The sequence below is a fragment of the Xyrauchen texanus genome, chromosome 21 (genome assembly GCF_025860055.1).
Source record: "Xyrauchen texanus isolate HMW12.3.18 chromosome 21, RBS_HiC_50CHRs, whole genome shotgun sequence".
NCBI classification, from domain to species: domain Eukaryota; kingdom Metazoa; phylum Chordata; class Actinopteri; order Cypriniformes; family Catostomidae; genus Xyrauchen; species Xyrauchen texanus.
This window is the reverse complement of record NC_068296.1, coordinates 21,205,198-21,226,261: the sequence shown is the minus strand read 5'-3', so window position 1 is coordinate 21,226,261 and position 21,064 is coordinate 21,205,198. Positions and strand designations below refer to the sequence as shown.

The 21,064-nt window shown below is 38.9% G+C and overlaps 1 protein-coding gene across 1 annotated transcript; it reads right to left on the bottom strand.

The window, feature by feature from the left end:
- Nucleotides 1–511: 511 nt before the first annotated feature.
- Nucleotides 512–20,489, bottom strand: tsnaxip1 (translin-associated factor X interacting protein 1). Its single transcript, XM_052151881.1, has 17 exons — nucleotides 20,353–20,489; nucleotides 16,443–16,536; nucleotides 15,361–15,455; nucleotides 15,182–15,287; nucleotides 14,865–14,958; nucleotides 6,315–6,511; nucleotides 5,982–6,117; nucleotides 5,408–5,577; nucleotides 5,014–5,085; nucleotides 4,803–4,902; nucleotides 4,577–4,704; nucleotides 3,245–3,373; nucleotides 2,972–3,130; nucleotides 2,209–2,318; nucleotides 1,951–2,074; nucleotides 1,708–1,814; nucleotides 512–1,565 (listed from the first exon to the last, which is right to left on the bottom strand). The coding sequence occupies exons 1-17, from the start codon at nucleotides 20,400–20,402 to the stop codon at nucleotides 1,373–1,375; spliced, it is 2,064 nt and encodes a 687-aa protein (XP_052007841.1). The 5' UTR covers nucleotides 20,403–20,489; the 3' UTR covers nucleotides 512–1,372.
- Nucleotides 20,490–21,064: the final 575 nt, after the last annotated feature.

The window sequence follows — 21,064 nt, the reverse complement described above, 5'->3', positions numbered from 1 at the left end:
TCTAGAAATAGTGCTGCAAACAGCAGGTGAATCCCAGAATAGTGTGCTTTAAATGTTTTTAAGTCCATGTGAATATTGTTGCGATTTCTCAGCTATTTGCAATCCAGACAAGCCATGAATAGATGGGACTTCATGCCGCAGAAAACAAAACTTTTTTGACTCTCACAATTTAAACCATTCTTTTCTAGGAGTCTCAAAAGTAAAAAATATTTCACAGCTGGTTAAACTGAGCTCTTGGATTTTTAAACTACAAATCTGACAAGCAAATACATATACCATTTATTGACATATAAATAATTATCAAGTAACTTTAAGTAGACAATAAAGATTAATTCAGCTTTGTTGATTTCCAGGGAACACAAACTGATAAAATGTATACATTGAATGCACTGTAAATTGATTTGGATTAACGTGTTTACAAAATGCATAAATGTAACGATTAAAAAGAAATGTAGGGAGACAAATAAAAATTTACTTTGGAGGATTAAATAAACAACAACAACAACAAAACTAATTTAAGATAGTTTTTAATAAACTGTTTGAAACCTATATGCAAAACTTCTGCTAAAGATAAACACATTTACACAATTAATTGATTCTGAGTCCTTGTGAGAACTTCCCCATGTGACAGCTAGCCCCGGTCTACTTTTTTTAAATATCTAATTATTACACAATAATATGCATAATAGACAGACATAACAGTAATATGCAAACTTTTGAAGGAATATTCCAGGTTCAATACAAGCTCAATTGACAGCATTTGTAGCGTAATACTGATTACCACAAAAACAAATTTTGACTCGTCCCTCCTTTCTTTGAAAAAAATAAAAAATCTGGGTTCCAGTGAGGCACATACAATGGAAGTAAATGAGGCCAATCCATACACATTAAAATAATCACCTTTTCAAAAGTATAGCCACAAGACATAAACAATATGCATGATTACATGATTTTAGTTTGATAAATCACTTACTAACCTTTTCTGTTTAAAGCCAACTATGTAATGTAAACAAACCCTAAAATGATTACTATTCAGACAACAACAGCTCACATAATACACAAGTTTTAACAGACAAATTAATGTAATTGCTTTTATAAAATTATAAGCTTCTCATTTCTGCCTTTACACCCTCCAAAATTGGCCCCATTCACTTCCTATAACCTCGATTTTGGCTTTTTTTTTTTTAAAGATTGTTTTGGATGTCAACATTATGCCAAAAATGCTGTCGATTGATCTTAACTTGTATTGAACCCGGAATATTCCTTTAACAGAGACATTTCTGTGTCCTGTGCTGTGCATGTTATACCTGTGCTATGTGCTAGAAATACACAGTACAAGAGTAAAGCCATGTGCTTGACTGGACAATGGTCTTTATTTTGGCCCTGACCTTTTCACATTAGCCACAGAGAGATGCTGTAGCACAACCTCGGTATCCAAAGTGTGAGTTTGTAATTCGCACGCCTTTGTCTGAAAAGCTACACTGAGGTTCCAGTCAAGGGTTGCAGAATCCAGTGAGGGATCGATGGTCTTGAAGGCAGCCCTTAGATGCTCTGCATCCACTTCCCTATGTTGAGGGTAAACAGGAAAGAACAATGTCAAATAACAATATTTCAAACTAAACTGGTTTAGTTAAGTGTGGCTCTTCCCTGTGATCTCTAATTATAGTACTCATACAATTTTGTAAACAGTGAATTATGATCTCTCACCCTTTGCCTTCCAGTTGTACCCTGAGCTCAGTGATATACTGGAGTCTCTCAGCGGTAGCCTGATTTTTAACCAAACTCAGGAATTCTTTGTGCCTTCCATTTGTGTCCTGGGGTGGAAACGAGATGTACACATCTTTTGGTAATAATTTTTTGAAAGAGGTCAAATACAATTCTTATATTTCATGATTTTCAATATAAATTAAGTTTTTCCTGATGTGCTTAATGTGAAATTTGGGACCTGACCTCTGTATAAAGTTTCTGATAAGCTATTCGTACTGCATTTCTCTTCAGCTCTGTCTGAGCAATCGCCAACAGCTCCTGTATGTCTTGCTCTGACTTTAGGGGGAAAGCCTTCCTTAATGCCTCTCTGAAAATCAGCACATATTGTAACAATTATGTTTCAACCATTATTATACTATCATTATTCTTAATGTTATTTAAATCAAAGACTGCACTTACTATAAGAAATTCTACTAAAGGAACATGTTTTCATTTCCTCACCTAAATTCTTCAACAGTTAGTGATCCACATTCTGTTATGTCACTTTGAATTAAAACTTTGAGCAAGTGAGAAAGCAGCTGATTCTGTCCATGGTAGATACTTTCATCCACCTGCCACAAAAATAAATTTAGCAACATATCAGTAAATATATAATGATCTCAATAAAACAGGGAATCCCTCCCTCAGCATTGCCATGATGAGGGCTTATGAATGAATGTTACATTTACATAGTGCTTTACACAGTGAGCAGGGGACTCTCCTCAACCACCACCAGTGTGTGTGATGCAGCCATAATGGGCCTGTACTCTCTCTAAACACCAGCTATTGGTGGAGAGGCAAGAGTAGAGTGATAGAGCCAATTAATGGATGGGGATTATTAGGAAGCCATGATTGATAAGGGCTAATGGGGGAATTTAGCCAGGACACAGGAGTTATACCCCTACTCTTTTCAAGAATTGTCCTGGGATTTTTTTATGACCACAGAGAGTCAGTACCTCGGTTTAACATCTCATCCAAAGGACTGCCTAATACCTCTTCCAGCAGTAACCTTAGTTTTCCCAAGAGGTCTCCCATCCAGGTACTGACCAGGGTCAGTCCTGCTTAGCTTCAGTAAGCAACCAGTCTTGAGCTAGAGGGTGATATGGTTGCTTGACAATAAGTTTATTAAAAAGAGACCAATGTTTTGGTGTTTCTTTATGTCACAGAGGTTCTATATAACCTGCAAAATCTGCTTTTGTGGACAGTAATCACAAAACGCACAAACCTTCCCCATAAGGATGTCATTGAAAAGACAAATGAGATCATCTTCAAGATAGTTTTTGATGCTTTCCATCAAGCTGTAAGCCCACTCTCCAGCCTTCTCCTTATAATGTTCCACAAGATAGCTGTGTAGAAACACCTTCAGATCTCTGCAGTCATCACTCTTTATTGAAGAAAAGGGTGTACAGAAACACAATACTGAATATCAAAGGAAAAACGAATGGTCTTTAACTTGTTATTTCTCGTACAAATCAGAGAGGATACAGGTAGGGCATACCTTCTCATTCTCTGATATTTTGTCCCTCCAGATTTCCTTGATTACTTTAACTACATCAGCTTTCTTGAGCTTAAGATTCTTAAGTTTCCCCTCATAGCGTAGATAAATGGGGACGTCATTGGAGGTGCCCTATGAAAACAACTTGAATAATTTAACCTAGTAAAGCTTATTAAATTGAGTCTAGTGCTACCAATAAAAAAACATATTGTAGATTAGAATTTACAGTGGCAAGCAAAAGTATGTGAACCCTTTGGAATTATCTGCATTTACCGCATGTATACATTTGTCTTAAAATCTGGTTTGATCTTCATCCAAGTTACAATAATGAGCAAACACAATCTGTTTTAATAACACAGAAATTATTGTATTGTTCATGTACATATTGAATACATCATTACAACATTCACAGTGAAGGTTATAAAAAGTATGTGAACCCTTAGGCTAATGATGTCAACAAAAGCTAATTAGAGTCAGGAGTTGGCAACCTGGTATCCAAGGTTGCCCAGTGCTGAATTGTCCTAATCAGCCGGGAGGGGGATAAAGACGAGCCGGAGGTACCAGTTAGAGAGAACATGCATGTGGCAACTGTGTGTGTGTGTGTGTGTGTGTGTCTATGTGTTTATTTAAGTTCAGTTATGTCATTAAAATTATGATGACTGTTCTGCCAGTTCACACCTCCTCCTTGCTCATCCTGTAAACCCCGTTACAGACAGCTAAGATTTAAAGGAAAAACTGGAACTGGTTAACATCTCCGTTCATGAGTCTACTACACAGAAAACAATAAACAAGCATGGTGTTCATTGCATGACATTCTGGAAGAAGCTGCTGCTTTCCAACAAAAAAAATAATAAAAATTGCTATAAGCATAAAGTTAGCCAAAAACAGCCTTGACAATCCACAACACTACAGGGAAAATGTTTTGTAGACTGATCAAACTAAGGTTGAATTGTTTGGGAAGAACACGCAGGACTACATATGGTGTAAAAATGTACAACAGATCAGCATGAAAACATCATCCCAATGGTGAAGTACGGTGGAGGGAGCATCATAATTTGGTGCTGCTTTGCTGCTTCCAAGGGGTTACCTACTTTGAATTACTACACCATTATGAATGTTTAAATAGATGTGTTAAATAAAGCCATGAAAGATTATAATTGTGTGTTGTTAGCTTAAGTACATTGTGTTTGTCTATACTTTGATGAGAACTAATGCAGAAAACCAGCTAATTCCAAAGGGTTTACATATTTTCTTTCTTGTCACTGTACACCTGAAACATAAATGATGCAAATAATAACACTAAATTGCTATTGGTTTGAGGTTAGGAAAACTTACAAGACCAGTGAAGAACTCATTTTGGTCAAGGACCTTTCCATTCAGCTCCTGCAGGAAGATCTCCAACTTCTTTTGGCTGGATTGACCTTCAAAGAGCTCTTTGCATCGCTCATTGCCCCCAAGTATTTCTATTACACATTACACAAATTATCTCTGGCATATGTTCAACTGGGCTATATCTAGAGAAGGGGAAAATCTGGCTTTATGAAAATCCAGATACTCATACCTGAACATTGTTCCCAATTAGGTCTGGGAGTAACACTGCGATTATTATTTGAGCTGGGTTGCATCATGGACTGATTTGAGTGCAACACTGCTGGTGCTGACTGTTGAATAGAATAAAGTTCAGTAAGCAGACAAACTTCCCATTTGAGTTTTTTAATTATTATTATAGAATCCCAGTTAATTCTGAAGGCTGTCTCACTGCATAACTACACCTGCCGATGAACTTCAAGCAGTGTGTCATACTCTGACTTCATCTTTTCAAAGTGTGTTTGATAGGTTTCCAGCTGCAACAAGGACAGAAATCAAATATTATCGTTTTACTGTGTTGGCCTATACTGTGTCTGTAGAAAGGATACAGAATATTGATGTATAACAGTTGTTCTTTTGGATGTTGTTGTTTAAGTTTACAACAGATGAAATATACTGTAGGACAATTTCATCCTACCATACCGGAAATTACCAAAGCATTCTGAGGTATCAACTCTAGTTTTAACAAACAAAAAAAAGAAAAATCTGTAAAAGTTGGAGAACTCCCAGGTTCATATAATATTTGACATTCAATTTTTTAGATTTAAAACATGAATGGTGAAAGGCATTTCTCAATACCTTCATTAAAGTCTCCTCATGCACACGATTCAGGTTCTCCCAGTCTCGCAGAGGGACCACATTGTCATATTCTGCTTGCAGGCGGTTGAGCTCTAACTGGGCTTTGGTAAGATCCTCTCTACACACTTGCAAAGCCAGCTTCAGCATTCCAGGATCCTCAGGTTTCGCCTCTGAGAGAAACAAGCAAAGCTCGAAACCACTACCTCAAACCGCAGGAAACTGTTCTGCACCTTCTCATCACTATCAACCCCATCCACTATTTTCTCCCTTTTTCCTGAAGATTTTTTTTTTTTTTTAAATAGCAAGATTGTGGGCACCAGTTTCCTTCCCTTAAAGAAACTATTCCAATACATTTTTTCCTATACTATCTGTTATCTATTGACCCCAAGAGTTAATCACTCTGGATAAAAGTGTGTGCCAAATTGCTTAAATACATGTAGTATAAATTGAAATTATCATAACATAGTTATGACACTAAGGTAACTTCACATTAAATAAGATTAAATTAAGTTAAAGATTTTTTTTGCTACCATGTCCACTATTGATACATCAAATAATCATCAAATGTTAAAACCTTCCTTGTTGTCATCATCTTCAATATCCTGGGTAGAGTGCATGCTGCTGACTTTGGCAATGAGCAGCCTTCGCGCATCACGTTCATCCCTGTATAACTGATACTGGGTGGCCAGGTCTTCTTTTAGACGATCAACCTGTGGGAGAAATAACATACAGACCTAAGTGTGTTTTCAATGTCTGAGAAAAAGCTTTATGTGATTATTTAATTTCAAAGTAATATGTGATTAAATGTTAATAAGAATTTTTGACAAAGAATTTCATGACCAGTTTTTCAAAATTATGCAGATCTATACAAAGACCAGAATGGAGAGTAAAATAAAATAGGCTCCACCTGAATCTGCAGGGCACTTTGTTGTCCCCTCATACTCTCAATGATGCTCTGCAGACGTCGACACTCTTGCTTCAGAGCTCTGATCTCATCCCTCTCCTGCACCTGTAGATCCAGAATCCTCTTCTCACACTGTTCCGACACCAGCACTACCTTTGCTCGCAGTGGTAGTAGATCCCTGATCTGTTCACGAAGGTGTGCTGGGACAGACATTAACACCCAACTATTATTTTTAGTATTTCATTCTACTTTATTTAAAATATGCTGGTATAGCTTATATCAGAGTGGGCTGGTAAGATGAATGAAAAGCTAGGGTAATTTACAAACAAATAACTGAAATTGAATCATTGCACTGATTCAAAACTAATCAGTGCAATGAACTATATCACAACACGGCTTGACAGATCATGTCTAACGTTAAATGTTTGTAAAACGGTTAGCATGTTCTTTTCAAAGCGACCATGTAGCGTTCCAGACCCTGACATAATGATATCAGGTCAAAATTTGCAAGTTGTGACTGAATACAAGTATCTGGGTGTTTGGATTGATTCGAATCTCTGTTTTAGAACTCATGTAAAAAGTATGTGTAAACGAGTTAGATTTAATTTAAGTAATTTTAGATTTGTTAGGGAATCTTTCAGCTTTGAAACTGCTATGATATATATGAATGCCATGATTATCCCTCATTTTACATACTGTTTGACAAGCTGGGCACAAGCTAACAAGTCTACAATGAAGTCACTTGAAAGTCTTTATAAACATACTCTTAAAGTTTTAGTTCAGAAACCTAATAGTTTTCACACCTGTCAAATCTTAAATACCCATAGACTTCTGAGTTGGGAAAACTTGATCACTTACAGTAATCTTTGTCTAGTTTATAAGATATTGCATAGCACGGCCCCACCTCCACTGAAGAGATTTGTTACGCAGAGAGCAGGCACTCATGTCACCAGAGGTATCACAAGAGGGGACTGTATTATTTCCACTCGAAAAAGTGCCTTTAGTCAGTCAGCTTTCTCTGTAACAGCTACTAAACAGTGGAATCTATTGCCAAGGCTGATAAGAGAAACAAACACTTATCGTTCTTTTACAGGTCAGCTTAAGAACTGGCTAATTGATAATCAGATATGTGCACATTAGACTACTGACTGCCTACTGAGAATTGTGGCATGCTAGCAGATTGTCTTGTGTAAGACTTTGAAATCTCTCAGTATGTTTTAGCCTATGTTTGTGTGCTGATGTTGCTTGTTACTTATTGTTGTGTGTTGTATCTGTCTTATCACTATTTTTCTATGTTGTTATTATTTGTGGACTGTAAAAGTCATTTTATGTTTTTTATATCTTGATTTTAGGTTGCCTTCATAATAACTGGCCAGGGACAACAGATTAAAATTAGCCTGTTGAACTAACTCTGGCTCATTTACAGTTATTTTACTGTTAATTAATGAGCACTGTCCCTGTAAAATAAACAAATAAAATATTTTTTTTCTCTCAGATTATTTTTTTATATCAGCAAGGTATGAAATTAATTTAATTAATTTTTATTGCAACTATGGCTTATTATTTAATACAATGCTCAAGTCAAGTCAGTTTTATTTGTAAAGCGCTTTTCACAATATAAATAGCAGACCTGCCAACCTTGGAGATTTTTTTTGAGTACCATCAGTGTGACGGGGCATGGGGTTTGATAACATACCATGTTTTGCTCATCAGGACATTGTTCTGTGCACACCACGAGTGAAAGAGAGAAGCATGAAATCATCCTCCAGACAAATGCTTATTAAATAATTGTGTTAATAATAATTTTTTAAGTAATGATAAAAACAATATAACGCAATGATTGTGTAAATACATTTTTTATGTGAATTCAATATTAACAGACTAGTCGACTATCATTTCCAATGCCGACTAGCAGCAGCTGTAACATTTAGTCGACTAGTTTCACAAATCCCTAATTTACATATGTAAAAACAATTATAATAATAATAAAAAACAATTATGTTGTGAAGTAAAACACTGTCAATGAGATATGAGTATAACCCAAGTTGGAGTTCAGGATTTACATTTTGTTTAAAAACTAAATCAGCCATATAGTCACACATCCTGAAATAGGTAAAATGAAAAATGTAGCCTATTCAATTAAAAATATCTAGAAATTTCCTAGATAGCTAAATTATTACCTGAAGCTCCTTGATGGCTAATGACAAAACATGAGTTCATTGATGTTATTAAAAGAGTCTGCTTTTTTATTCCATCAGTTACTCCTGGTCGGAGGCCTCCTTAAATATTAAGTTTATATGTAGGGTCCTACCTAAGTTTAATGGTGCAATCAAAGTCACACACACCTTTGTGCTATCCCTGTTAAGGCAGTATTTTAAGGAAACACTGGTCATAATCTAACCAAAACTAGGACAATACTCATATTTACTGTATGGCTGTCTTTAATTTCTTCATTCTGCCCAAAAAAAACAAAAAACACTTACTGCAGTACAATAAAACAGTGGTACATTTTCGTAAGCGCTGATTTATAAACGATTCTCATTATAAATCAGGGGAAATGTTTGCGCACCTTGCGGTCAAGTTAATGTTATAAGTGGCACAAACAATAGGTTACTCACGTAACCCGGTTCTCTGAAACATCGAGTGGAGAGATCCACCTATGGGAAGGGCATCCGTACCGTACCTGACCTCTGCAGAAGCATCCAATTGCACCAAGTCTGGCTAGACAGACAGAAGCGCGTGACCTATGCTTGGTAAGGACCCACCCCCTTATCTAAGAGCATATAACGACCTGCACGTGCTGCTGCTCCTCAGTAAGTATATCTCGTGCAGCAAGCGGGGCAAGCTTGGTGGATCTCTCCACTCGATGTTTCAGAGAAACGGGGTTACGTGAGTAACCTATTGTTCTCTTTCATCATCTCGTGTTCGAGATCCACCTATGGGAGACATGGACAGCTCCCCGATTGCACAATACACTCACAGTGAGGTCCTGCAAGCCAGTAAAGGGAACGGTCGCCCCAAGGAGGCGGTACTTGACACGTCCCATAATCACACACATGGCAACCCTGAAGCACACAAGTGAGAACTGTGTACTGGTAGAGCATAAGTAACATGTTAGTGGCACAAACATAAAAATCAGCCCAGCAGCATACAGTAAAGACAACACCCAGGCAGGAATGTTAATGCATGCTTGGTGACATGAATGTGCACAGCCAACCGGCACAATAACCCCTTTTTCTTACTTTCTAATATACAGGTGAAACTCGAAAAATTAGAATATCGTGCAAAAGTTCATTAATTTCAGTAATTCAACTTAAAAGGTGAAACTAATATATTATATAGACTCATTACAAGCAAAGTAAGATATTTCAAGCCTTTATTTGATATAATTTTGATGATTATGGATTACAGCTTATGAAAACCCCAAATTCAGAATCTCAGAAAATTAGAATATTACATGAAATCAATAAAAAAAAGGATTTTAAATACAGAAATGTCGGCCCTCTGAAAAGTATACTCAGTACTTGGTTTGGGCCCCTTTTGCATTAATTACTGCCTCAATGCGGCGTGGCATGGATGCTATCAGCCTGTGGCACTGCTGAGGTGTTATGGAAGACCAAGATGCTTCAATAGCGGCCTTCAGCTCTTCTGCATTGTTTGGTCTCATGTCTCTCATCTTTCTCTTAGCAATGCCCCATAGATTCTCTATGGGGTTCAGGTCAAGCGAGTTTGCTGGCCAATCAAGCACAGTAATACCATGGTCATTGAACCAGGTTTTGGTACTTTTGGCAGTGTGGGCAGGTGCCAAGTCCTGCTGGAAAATGAAGTCAGCATCTCCATAAAGCTTGTCTGCTGAAGGAAGCATGAAGTGCTCTAAAATGTCCCGGTAGACGGCTGCGTTGACTCTGGACTTAATAAAGCACAGTGGACCAACACCAGCCGATGACATGGCTCCCCAAACCAACACAGACTGTGGAAACTTCACACTGGACTTCAAGCATCTTGGATTGTGTGCCTCTCCATTCTTCCTCCAGACTCTGGGACCTTGGTTTCCAAATGAGATGCAAAATTTGCTCTCATCAGAAAAGAGGACTTTGGACCACTGAGCAACAGACCAGTTCTTTTTTCTTTAGCCCAGGTAAGACGTTTGACATTTGAAGCCCATGTCCAGGACCCGTCTGTGTGTGGTGGCTCTTGATGCAGTAACTCCAGCCTCAGTCCACTCCTTGTGAAGCTCCCCACACATTTGAATGGCCTTTTCCTGACAATCCTCTCCAGGCTACGGTCATCCCTGCTGCTTGTGCACCTTTTTCTTCCACACTTTTCCCTTCCACTTAACTTTCCATTAATGTGCTTTGATACAGCACTTTGAGAACATCCAACTTCTTTTGCAATTACCTTTTGAGGCTTTCCCTCCTTGTGGAGGGTGTCAATGATGGTTTTCTGCACAACTGTCAGGTCAGCAGTCTTCCCCATGATTGTGAATTCAACTGAACCAGACTGAGAGACCATTTAAAGGCTCAGGAACCCTTTGCAGGTGTTTAGCTGATTAGAGTGTGACACTTTGAGCCTACAATACTGAACCTTTTCACAATATTCTAATTTTCTGAGATTCTGAATTTGGGGTTTTCATAAGCTGTAAGCCATAATCATCAAAATTATATCAAATAAAGGCTTGAAATATCTTACTTTGCTTGTAATGAGTCTATATAATATATTAGTTTCACCTTTTAAGTTGAATTACTGAAATGAATGAACTTTTGCACGATATTCTAATTTTTCGAGTTTCACCTGTGTATATATATATATATATATATATATATATATATATATATATATATATATATATATATATATATATAATAAATAAAGAAAAGGAGCTAACAGGGGAGGGGCTATGAAGAACCCACCCCCAAGACAGAATGAGCTACCGGGGTCCTGGTAACATCCAGCTGGTAGTAACATACAAAAGTATGGGGAGAAGCCCAGCTGGCAGCAGAACAGATGTCCTGCAATGAAACTCCCCTGAACAGAGCCCAAGAGGTGGCCATGCCCTTTGTGGAGTGGGCTCTGATGCCTTCTGGAGGCAGCACTCCCCTAGATTCATAAGCCAAAATTATAGCTTCCACAAGCCAATGTGAGAGGCGTTGCTTAGAAATGGGATTCCCCGAGTGAGGGGGGGGGCCCAAGAGATAAAGAGCTGATTACTCTTCCGAAAAGCACTGGTCCTATCCAAGTAAGCCTGCAGGGCACGGACCGGACACAGACCATTCAGCCTCTGATCCTCAGCAGATGAAAAATGAGGAGGATGAAAAGCAGAAAGCTCCATTACCTCACACGAGAATGCGGGGAAGCATTTTGGCATAAAGGCCGGGTTAGGCTTAAGAAAAACCTTATCTCCACTAGAGAGAATTTAGTGCAAGAAGAATGAACGAGTGCATGGTCACTGACACGTTTAGCTGATGCTAAGGCCAGGAGCAACACTGTCTAGAAAGACCATGGAGAGGTCCCACTCAGGAACAGTTCTCCTAGTAACTGGGAGAGAACGGCGGGCACCCGTCATAAATCTACGAATGAGGGGGTGCTGCCCTGCCGTTGAGCCGTCAAACCCAAAATGACATTATGGACCCCCCCTTTATCCATAAGGTTTTGTAAAAAACACAACATTTCAGAGACTGAACACTGATATGATGTGGAACCACGCCCATCACACCACCCTTCAAACACTTGCCACTTACAGTCATATAGGGACCTTGTGGAGGAGGCCCTAGTGTTCTTTATAGTAGCAACCACCCGTGGGGGAAGCCCCATCGAGCTTAAATTTGTCCTCTCATGGGCCAAGCCCAAAGAGCCACCCTGTCCAGGTGTGGGTGATATATTTCCCCGTTCGCCTGAGACAACAGGTATGTGCGTAGAGGGAGGGGCCACAGTTGGGCATGCAGAAGAGGACTTATCTCTGCCAGCCATGGTGCCTTGGGCCACCTGGGTGCTATCAAAATGAGGGACAGGCCCTGCTCTCTAACCCTGGCCAGGGTAGGTATTAACAGGCACAGGGGAGGAAATGCGTAGAGCTGCACTTTGGGCCACGGGTGGGCTAGTGCGTCCATGCCAAGGGGTGCGTCCTCGTCCTTTAGCGATAAGAATATAGGACAATAGGAGTTTTTGCGTGAGGCGAAGAGATCTACGTTCGCCTGTCCGAATCTTTCCCACAACATGCCCACTATCTGGGGGTGGAGTCACCAGTCTCCGTAGAGCGGGTTCCCCCTCGACAGAAGGTCCGCGACCCTGTTCAAAATGCCTGGAACATGGGTTGTGCGTAACGACAGGAAGTGCCGCCTGCTCCACACTAAAAGCCTGTGAGCTAGGGCATGAAGCTTGGGCGAGTGCATGCCACCCTGGCGATTGATGTCTGCCACTGCTGTGGTATTGTCACAGCGAACGAGCACATGATGCCCCTGCAAGCAGGGCAGAAAATGATTCAGAGCTTTCAATACAGTCATGAGCTCCAAATAATTTATGTGGGCTGAACGAAGTTCGCTCGGCCATGAACCGTTCACCGTTCTGCCCTCCTGAGTGGCTCCCCACCCTGTTAAGGACGTATCTGTTGTTACCACTTTTCACAACATAACAGCCCCGAGAGGGGTCCCATGTCCCATGGGTCACTGTGACAGAGGGACAGAGGTCGCGTAATGGGCTGAAGTGGAGGGATAAAACCCACTTCATGAATTCCCTCATTCGCAGAAGGCCCAAAGGCAAAACCTGAATAGCTGATGCCATAAGACCCTGTAATCTGAGACATGTGCGATATGGCACTTTCGACCCCTCCTTGAATTGTGATAGACAATTCATTAGAGAGCAAATGCGTTCTTGTGAAAGGTCTGTGCGCATGGAGATTGAATTCAGCTCCAGACCCAGGAATATAACACTCTGGGCAGGGGTAAAATTGCTCGTTCACGTTCACTCTGAACCTGAGTGATGTGATGTGCGTGAGCACACGGCGAGTGTCTTGCACCACTTTCTCCATAGAATTGGCTATGATTAACCAATCGTCTATGCATGTTAGGATCCTTAGACCCATTATTCTCAGCGGCGCAAAGCTCGCCTCTGCACATAGACAGATCACCCTCGGACTCAGCGAGGGGCCGAAAGGCAGGCCTGTGTATTCGTAGCATATACCCTGATAGGCAAAACGAAAAATTTCCTGTGCGGGGGGTAGATACTGATGTGGAAAAAAGCATCTTTCAGATCGACTGATGTGAACCAGTCGTTCTGATGAATTGAGCGCGTGAGTGTGCCGTGTTAACATTCTGAAATTTTATTTAAAATGTTTGTTTAACACTCTAAGATCCATAATAGGACGGAGAGAGCCATCCTTCTTTGGAATTAGGAAATAACAGGAGTAAAACCCCTGATTGCATTGATCATGGGGTAATATGTGAATCACCCCCTTCGCGAGGAGGGAGGAGATTTCTTCTTTCAGAATGTGAGCAGCGCTCTTCTCTGTGTGAGAAAAGATTTTCCTGGCAAACTGGAGTCTGTACCATTCATTATGGTTCGAATTAGAGGATGGATACCCGAACCGAGCCCGACGGGCCGGGCCGGGTTCGGACACATATTTTGAAATGACGGTCGGGTTCGGTCACGTCGGCGCGATAAGGTATTGAACATTTGAAATTTAAAAACTGAGAAAGCCATAGAGCGCCTGCAGGCTTGGACGGCCTGACGGGCATATAAGGAGAACAAGGTCATTGACTGTGACAATCTCCTTCCACAGAGAGGGTGTGGGGGTCCCTTTCTCTAGTTGCTGCCCCATGTCAACCAGGAGTTCAGCCTGGTATGCAGAGTGAAGGGATGAGACGTTGAGGGCCCTGACAGCCAAGGCCGAGGCTTTGAAAGAGGCCTAGTTATGGAGGCAGAAAATCGGTCCATTTTGTTGGGGAGAACAGGCTTGGGGGGGGGGGTCACCTTGGGAGGGATTAAGGTGCTGGCGATAGAGGGCTCAATGGTGGGGGGGTCACCCATGCCAATGGCCATCATATCCTTCAATTCGAGGCCCGCGAGACCATGTTTAAGGTCGAGCAGTTCCCCCCAAAAATACCTCATATGCTTTGCGCATGCAGGGAGGATGGGGAGAAGTTGTTTTCTCGGGGCGGGAGGGGGTCCCAGGAGTTTCCCGTCGTACACATCCCTCTCTTGGTCAGTGGCACTTTGTAGGGCTGGCCATTCGATATTGAGGGGAGCGGCCGCTCGCTCACAAACCTCGATGAGGACGGACTGGGGAAGGGCCTCTGTATAAAAATTCCAAATGAACAGCTTCACTTAAAAACTTAATTGAAATTCATGCCATAATGTTTTTGTCTTTAAGCCCCCAGTAAGCAAGCCAAAGGTGACTGTGGCAAGGAACAAAAATTCAGTTAGTTAATGGAGAAAAAAACCTTGGGAGAAACCAGACTCAGCTGGGGGATGGACAATAAACTTGAAGTGGTGGTAAGGATCAAGGCTGCCAGTTCAAAGGTTCCTTTCCACACATTTCAAGAAATTATGTGTACATACCTAATGTGATGTCGTACTCGTTTTTGATGATAGAAAAAATCGGCTTATAGGTTTTAAATTCTTCAATTAAATAGCCAAAGACCTCCTGGTGAACCTTCATGACACACAGACAAAGGCAGCAACATTATTTTCTGAATACAATAACAGCAAACGAAACAAAGACATATGCAATATATCCACACTGTGTATTCACAACATTCACATTAATGTTTGGATAGAGCCATACATGCCTTGTGGAGAATGTAATACTCAGCCTAATACATGTAGTCAGTTGTGTATAAACACATGCTAAAACAGTAACAAAGTGGGGGTTAAACCTGTAGTCGGAGCTCTTGGACTTGTGGGTCATGTGTGTCTAAGGTTTCTAACTGTCTCTTGAGATAGCACTTTAGTTGTTCCAAGAAACGAGGCTGGGTAAGAGATCTGGAAAAATACAATCATAATAATGAATCTGTAATAATGAGCACTGAAAGGATATGTGGAAAACTTTCCGTACCCATGACGTCTTATTTCTCTGGGTTTTCTGATGTTTTCAGAGGTAACATGATCAGCCCCAGTTGAAAGGTAGACTGAAGTATCCCCACCTTTGATCTGAGGGAAATCAGAGTGATCCAGCATAATTAGACATGTTCAAATTAAAATCCTTTAGTGCTTCAGGGCTGATAAACCAAGTAACCCAAATAAGTACATTTACATTACATTTACGCATTTGGCAGACGCTTTTATCCAAAGCGACTTACAGTGCAATTATTACAGGGACAATCCCCCCGGAGCAACCTGGAGTTAAGTGCCTTGCTCAAGGAAACAATGGTGGTGGCCGTGGGGTTAGAACCTGTGACCTTCTGATTAACAGCCCTGTGCTTTAGCCACTACGCCACCACCACTCCAGTATGATATCAAAGTATATTTGTTTTATTTATTTGTGTTTTTTCATCATTTCATTTCAGGTCATTTATTTATTTATGATGAAAGGAATATTCTGGTTTTAATACAAGTTAAGCTCAATCGACAATGTATGTGGCATAATATTCATTACCACAAAATTGTTCTTAAAAAAAAGCAAAAATATGTTGATCTGTTGAAGTGAATGGGGTCAATTTTTTTACATAATAACATTCAACAAACCCTAAAATGACTGAAAAAATTAAGAGTTAAAAATTTTACAGTTCAAATAACACAAAGTTTTATCAGAATAATCAATTTAAATGCTTTTATAAAATTATAAGTCTCATATTTCTGCCTTTAAACCCTCCAAAAATTGGCTCAATTCACTTCCATTAAAAGTGCCTGTAACTTTAACCTCTATTTTTGCTTTTTTAAAGGAAAGGATGGAGGAAAAATAATTGATTGTGGTAATCAGCATTATGCTACAAATGCTGTCAATTGAGCTTAACTTGTATTGAACCTGGAATATTCCTTTAAGAATTCACATTTGGCCAGCTTTAAGTAGGCTTACATCTATCTGCCAGTTAGCTATCTGTGCATCACTGGAAATTTGGAGTACTATAAAACACCATCTTTTATTCTGTTTATATATTAATTAAAACAATTTTGCAAGCAGGTTAATAACCAACTTACTTTAAGAAACTTTGATGTGGAAATGCTACTGATAATTTGTTGCTGGTTTCCTCTGCTGTCTCTTTTATCATCAGAAGGAAGGTGAGGTAATGACCTAGATCAGAGAGCGAGAGCGAGAGAGAGAGAGAGAGAGAGAGAGGGAGCAGTAAATGAGTCTTTGGGTAGTTCAAATGAAATTTTTAGACTGTAGGACTATTTAAGTGAATGGCATAAAAGATTTTAAAAAAATTGGTAACACTTTACAATATTTTTCCATTCGTTAAGATTAGTTAATGCGATTAGGTATCATTAACTAAAAATGAATAATATATTGTTTGATAGCATTTATTAAAGGTGCACTCAGTAATTTTTAATTCAGCATAAAACGCAATAGACTTCAGTTACCAATGCCACTGTAAAAATGCGCTACTCCAGAGATTAATTAGCAGAGACGGGCCACTTCTATTTAAATTAATGGGAGAAATTTGAATGCCTATTGGTCAATGGATGTAGAAAGGATGTCCCGCCTTATAGGTAAAAGAGACAATCACCTTTTGAATAACATCACCTGTCAATCAACCTGAGAATGTGCATGCACATTAGCTATAAAAGGCGGGACATGTTGGGGTTTTAGCGTAATCTGAAGTAAACAATCACAATGTATGGTTACAGTGTTGTCAGATTTTACTGCTAATTTAAAATATGTTCTTTGTTCATAATTTTGACAAACCGTTTTGGAGATTTCATTCTTTCCCCATTCAAGTAGATAGAAGCTGCACTGTCATGATTGGGAACAGCCTCCCAAGAGCGTTCCAAACATGGTCGACAGTGGACCGACTTGCACGAAAAAATGTGGCTACTCCTAGTTAGCCATAATTAATTTAATACATTTGTTAAAGTGTCAAATAACAGGGTGGTTAATGAGATCAATACTGCCTTCAAGTGGACCTATGAAGCCCGTACTTCCAAGTCAAGCATTCATGTGGGAAATAAAATATGTAAGAAGTCAAACAAATACACAATGAATGACGGAAAAAACAATTTTTCTGTTGTAGCAGTGAATAAACCTAAATTAATGCAATTACAACACTTATTCACTACATATATGATTTAAAAATGCATGGTATCTAACAAATTATTTTTAGATTTAAATTAAAATAAAGTACAGAATTTGAAAAAAATTTGCAACATCTTTAGTTTCCGTCATCTTTCCTGTTGACACACACCTTCCAACAACCCATCTTGGCAACTCGTGTATCATGTAATTCTGAGTTTCCCACTCGGAATTACGACTTCACTTTATAGTTCTTGTGCTCGGAACTTGTAATAACGATGTTTCTGACTCCATTTGAAGGGCACATAAGCAAGTAGTATTCGGCTGGTTATGTGATCCCAACATGGCAGCCCCCATGAGGGGACCCTCTCCATGTAAAATAAAATAGCTTTTAAAAGGCTACTGGTGTGACTGGAGCCTTCATCTCCTGTGAGTGGCAGTGATTTATTTTTTAAACATACGTTTCAAGGCTTTAGGAGTAAAAATTTTAAATGAGAAAAAAATTACTGAATGCACTTAATGAAAATATTAATGTTAATGAAAATATAATTGTTAATTGTTGGTTCATAGTGCATTAACTCATGTTAACATCTGCTATTTTTTATTACTATATGTTGAAATTAACCTTAGTTCATGTTAACTTATGTTGTTATTTAATGTAAAAAAATGTAAACTTATTGTAAAGTGTTACCATAATTTCCTTAGTACATTAGGGTGTCCACGGTGTAAGGTATTACCGGTTTGACTCTGTACAAGGGACAACAACAGTGTGAAATGTTATAATGGTGGAAACATTATGAATGAAACTTCCAATGTCAATACAATAGCCTAACAAATAGAATAGCCTTAAATGATGAGTTTGCGACCCATGCTAAATGAACCTAATAATGTACTGAAAGCCAGATGTTTTTTACCAACGTTTAAAATTACACAGGCAGTAAAGCATGCGCACTGACAGAAGACGTTTAATTGTAGGTAGCGAATATAATGTACATGGTTGGTAACACCTCGGATTTGGAACGACACAGGAAATGCTGTTAGACACACTTGTACTTGAAGAAACAGACTTTATTATATTTTTAAGAAAACCCGTCTATGCACCGTCTGAGCAGGGTTCCCCACCCCTGGTCTATGAGAATGCTGCAAATGACCTCAGACATCTCATCTCAGCTCAGCAGGTGCTCTGAGTTAAGTTCGCTTCATTTCCAATTCTGCAGTCACATATACTGTGTCTCGTTTGGAAGGCTGGGTCCCCCGGAGGCCGCATTTGTCAGCCGCATACGTCATCGAGGCTGGACACTTTGAATACAGCCTTCTTTCATTCATGGGAATTCGGAGGATACATCAGGTGTATCATTCATGGTCACTCACAACCCACAATTCTTTGCTTCAATGGAAATGTAAAAAAGAAAGAAAAAAAGAAACAACACCAATTTGCCCGTAAATATGATGTTGCAAGAAATGTTTATTCCCAAATTGAAGTAACTCAGTAGATAGAAGCAGAGTATATATTATGAATAATTATATTAATATATTATTAAAGTATTATAGGCTAAAAGTACACCTGTAAAATCAATTTTCTTTTCTCTCTACATCATTATAATTCTCCTAAATTTTACCTCATACATTCCTTTCTAAAGGGACTTTGTTCCCTTCTCACCTTCAACGCTTGTTAAAGAGTGGCGTGCTGTCATAGCAACCATGTTACGTTCCGTTTCCGTTTGTCCTACGAAGGCCGTCTTGTTTAAACGAGACTTGTTTAAAGGAGGACACTCGGTATACTGCTGCGTTCAAAGGGAGCGTCCTACCAAGAACACAGCTATAGCGTCTGTGATTAAATCATAAAATAATACACGTTCGAACCATGATTTATATTTCAGTGATTATTATCATCATTATAATTAGTATGTTTACATTTAGAAGATCTTAATATTAGTAATTTTCCACCGTTGTCATATAGACGGATACTTGTGTGACGGTAAATGGAAAGGCGGTTATATGCAAATTTTGACCACTTCATTATTTTAATTGCTTTTTTTTTATTTCATTTGAAGTGCAGTTTGAATTTAGAAATGTCTTTGGTTTAAGTTTTTTTAAACAGGCTAAATGAATTTAATTTTCAATACAAAATCACTAAAGCAAGAATATTCACTGATCCCTCGGCTGGGGGGTTGCTGATGTAATTTGATATATATATATATATATTTTAAATAAAAATATCGTGAGCATATTTCTTGTCGCCCAGCCCTAAGAGGGAACAAAACAAATGTATTCACACATATTCAAAGTCATTACCCTTCTGAAACAGCTAGGTCCTGGGATGAAAGGTAATAAAACATCAACACTAAACCCACAACAAACCACAATAAGTGATGTAGTTGTATATGTTAGTTGTCAAAATATGTCGCCCTTCACAACTGTAGAAAAGCCATCTTTCAAAAAGTTGAACAACACAAATTTTAATTGTACTTCATTTCTTCAGATTTATTTCAATTTTGTGTTAAATAAAATAAATAAAAATAAAGTTCAAAGTTTGAAATCAAGCTGTCTTGCGTTATTGTGTAGGCTATTGCTTGAGGGGAATTACCCCATTGTACCACTTAGCGTCCAACCAGCGATAATACCGGTGTAGTCGGTTTGAACGTGAACACAGCACCGGTGAGAAAATTATGACATTGTGGCAAGTACGGTACATGTATACATTTGAACCAAAAAAATCTTATCGACATGTTATTTGTCAACTACCCATTTACTGACCGGAGTTTTGTAAACTATTCTGCATTAAGATTAAACTGACTCCTTCGACCTCGCTCGCTTGGTCTGTAGAAGCCATTAGTGTACAAAATAACATTAATGCCTCAAGCGCTTCTAGCTTACCTTACAGAATGAGACAGCGGTGGTAACTGCACTTCTTTCTTTGACGACATTTTGATGGTTTTTTCAATAAGCAGCCATTTAAAATTTCACCGTTATCTTCTCAATGTACTTCCAACCGACGCTTCGGCAGCGTGGCATTGTTGTTGTTTGAGATGTGGTTGCCATGGCATTATGGACCCTAGAAAAGACCTCTAGTTTATAGGTGTTCAAAGTGTGCCTTTATTAAAAAGAAATTGGATGATCGTCAAGAAAACTATATGAGTCGTTTGGAATTCATTGATGTATGTAAATAGATCAATTGATAATTTATTAATATTTAAAGTATTAATCTGTTTGTAGGGGGATAGCGATGGTAATTTTTTTCCTCATGGCAATAATTAAATGGCTACTTGATTACACCACAGAGTCTTGTTTTTCTGAGCCCATCTGTTTTTTTAGACAGTAGAACTCCTCAGGATGCCTTCACTTGTTGAACAAAATGTTTTTAAGTTGTTCAGAGATATTAGGGTTATATATATATATATATATTCATAAAATTTAATTAGTACATTAGGGTGTCCACGGTGTAAGGTATTACCGGTTTGACTCTGTACAAGGGACAACAACAGTGTGAAATTTTATAACGGTGGAAACATTATGAATGAAACTTCCAATGTCAATACAATAGCCTAACAAATAGAATAGCCTTAAATAAAGAACAGTTGCCTAATGA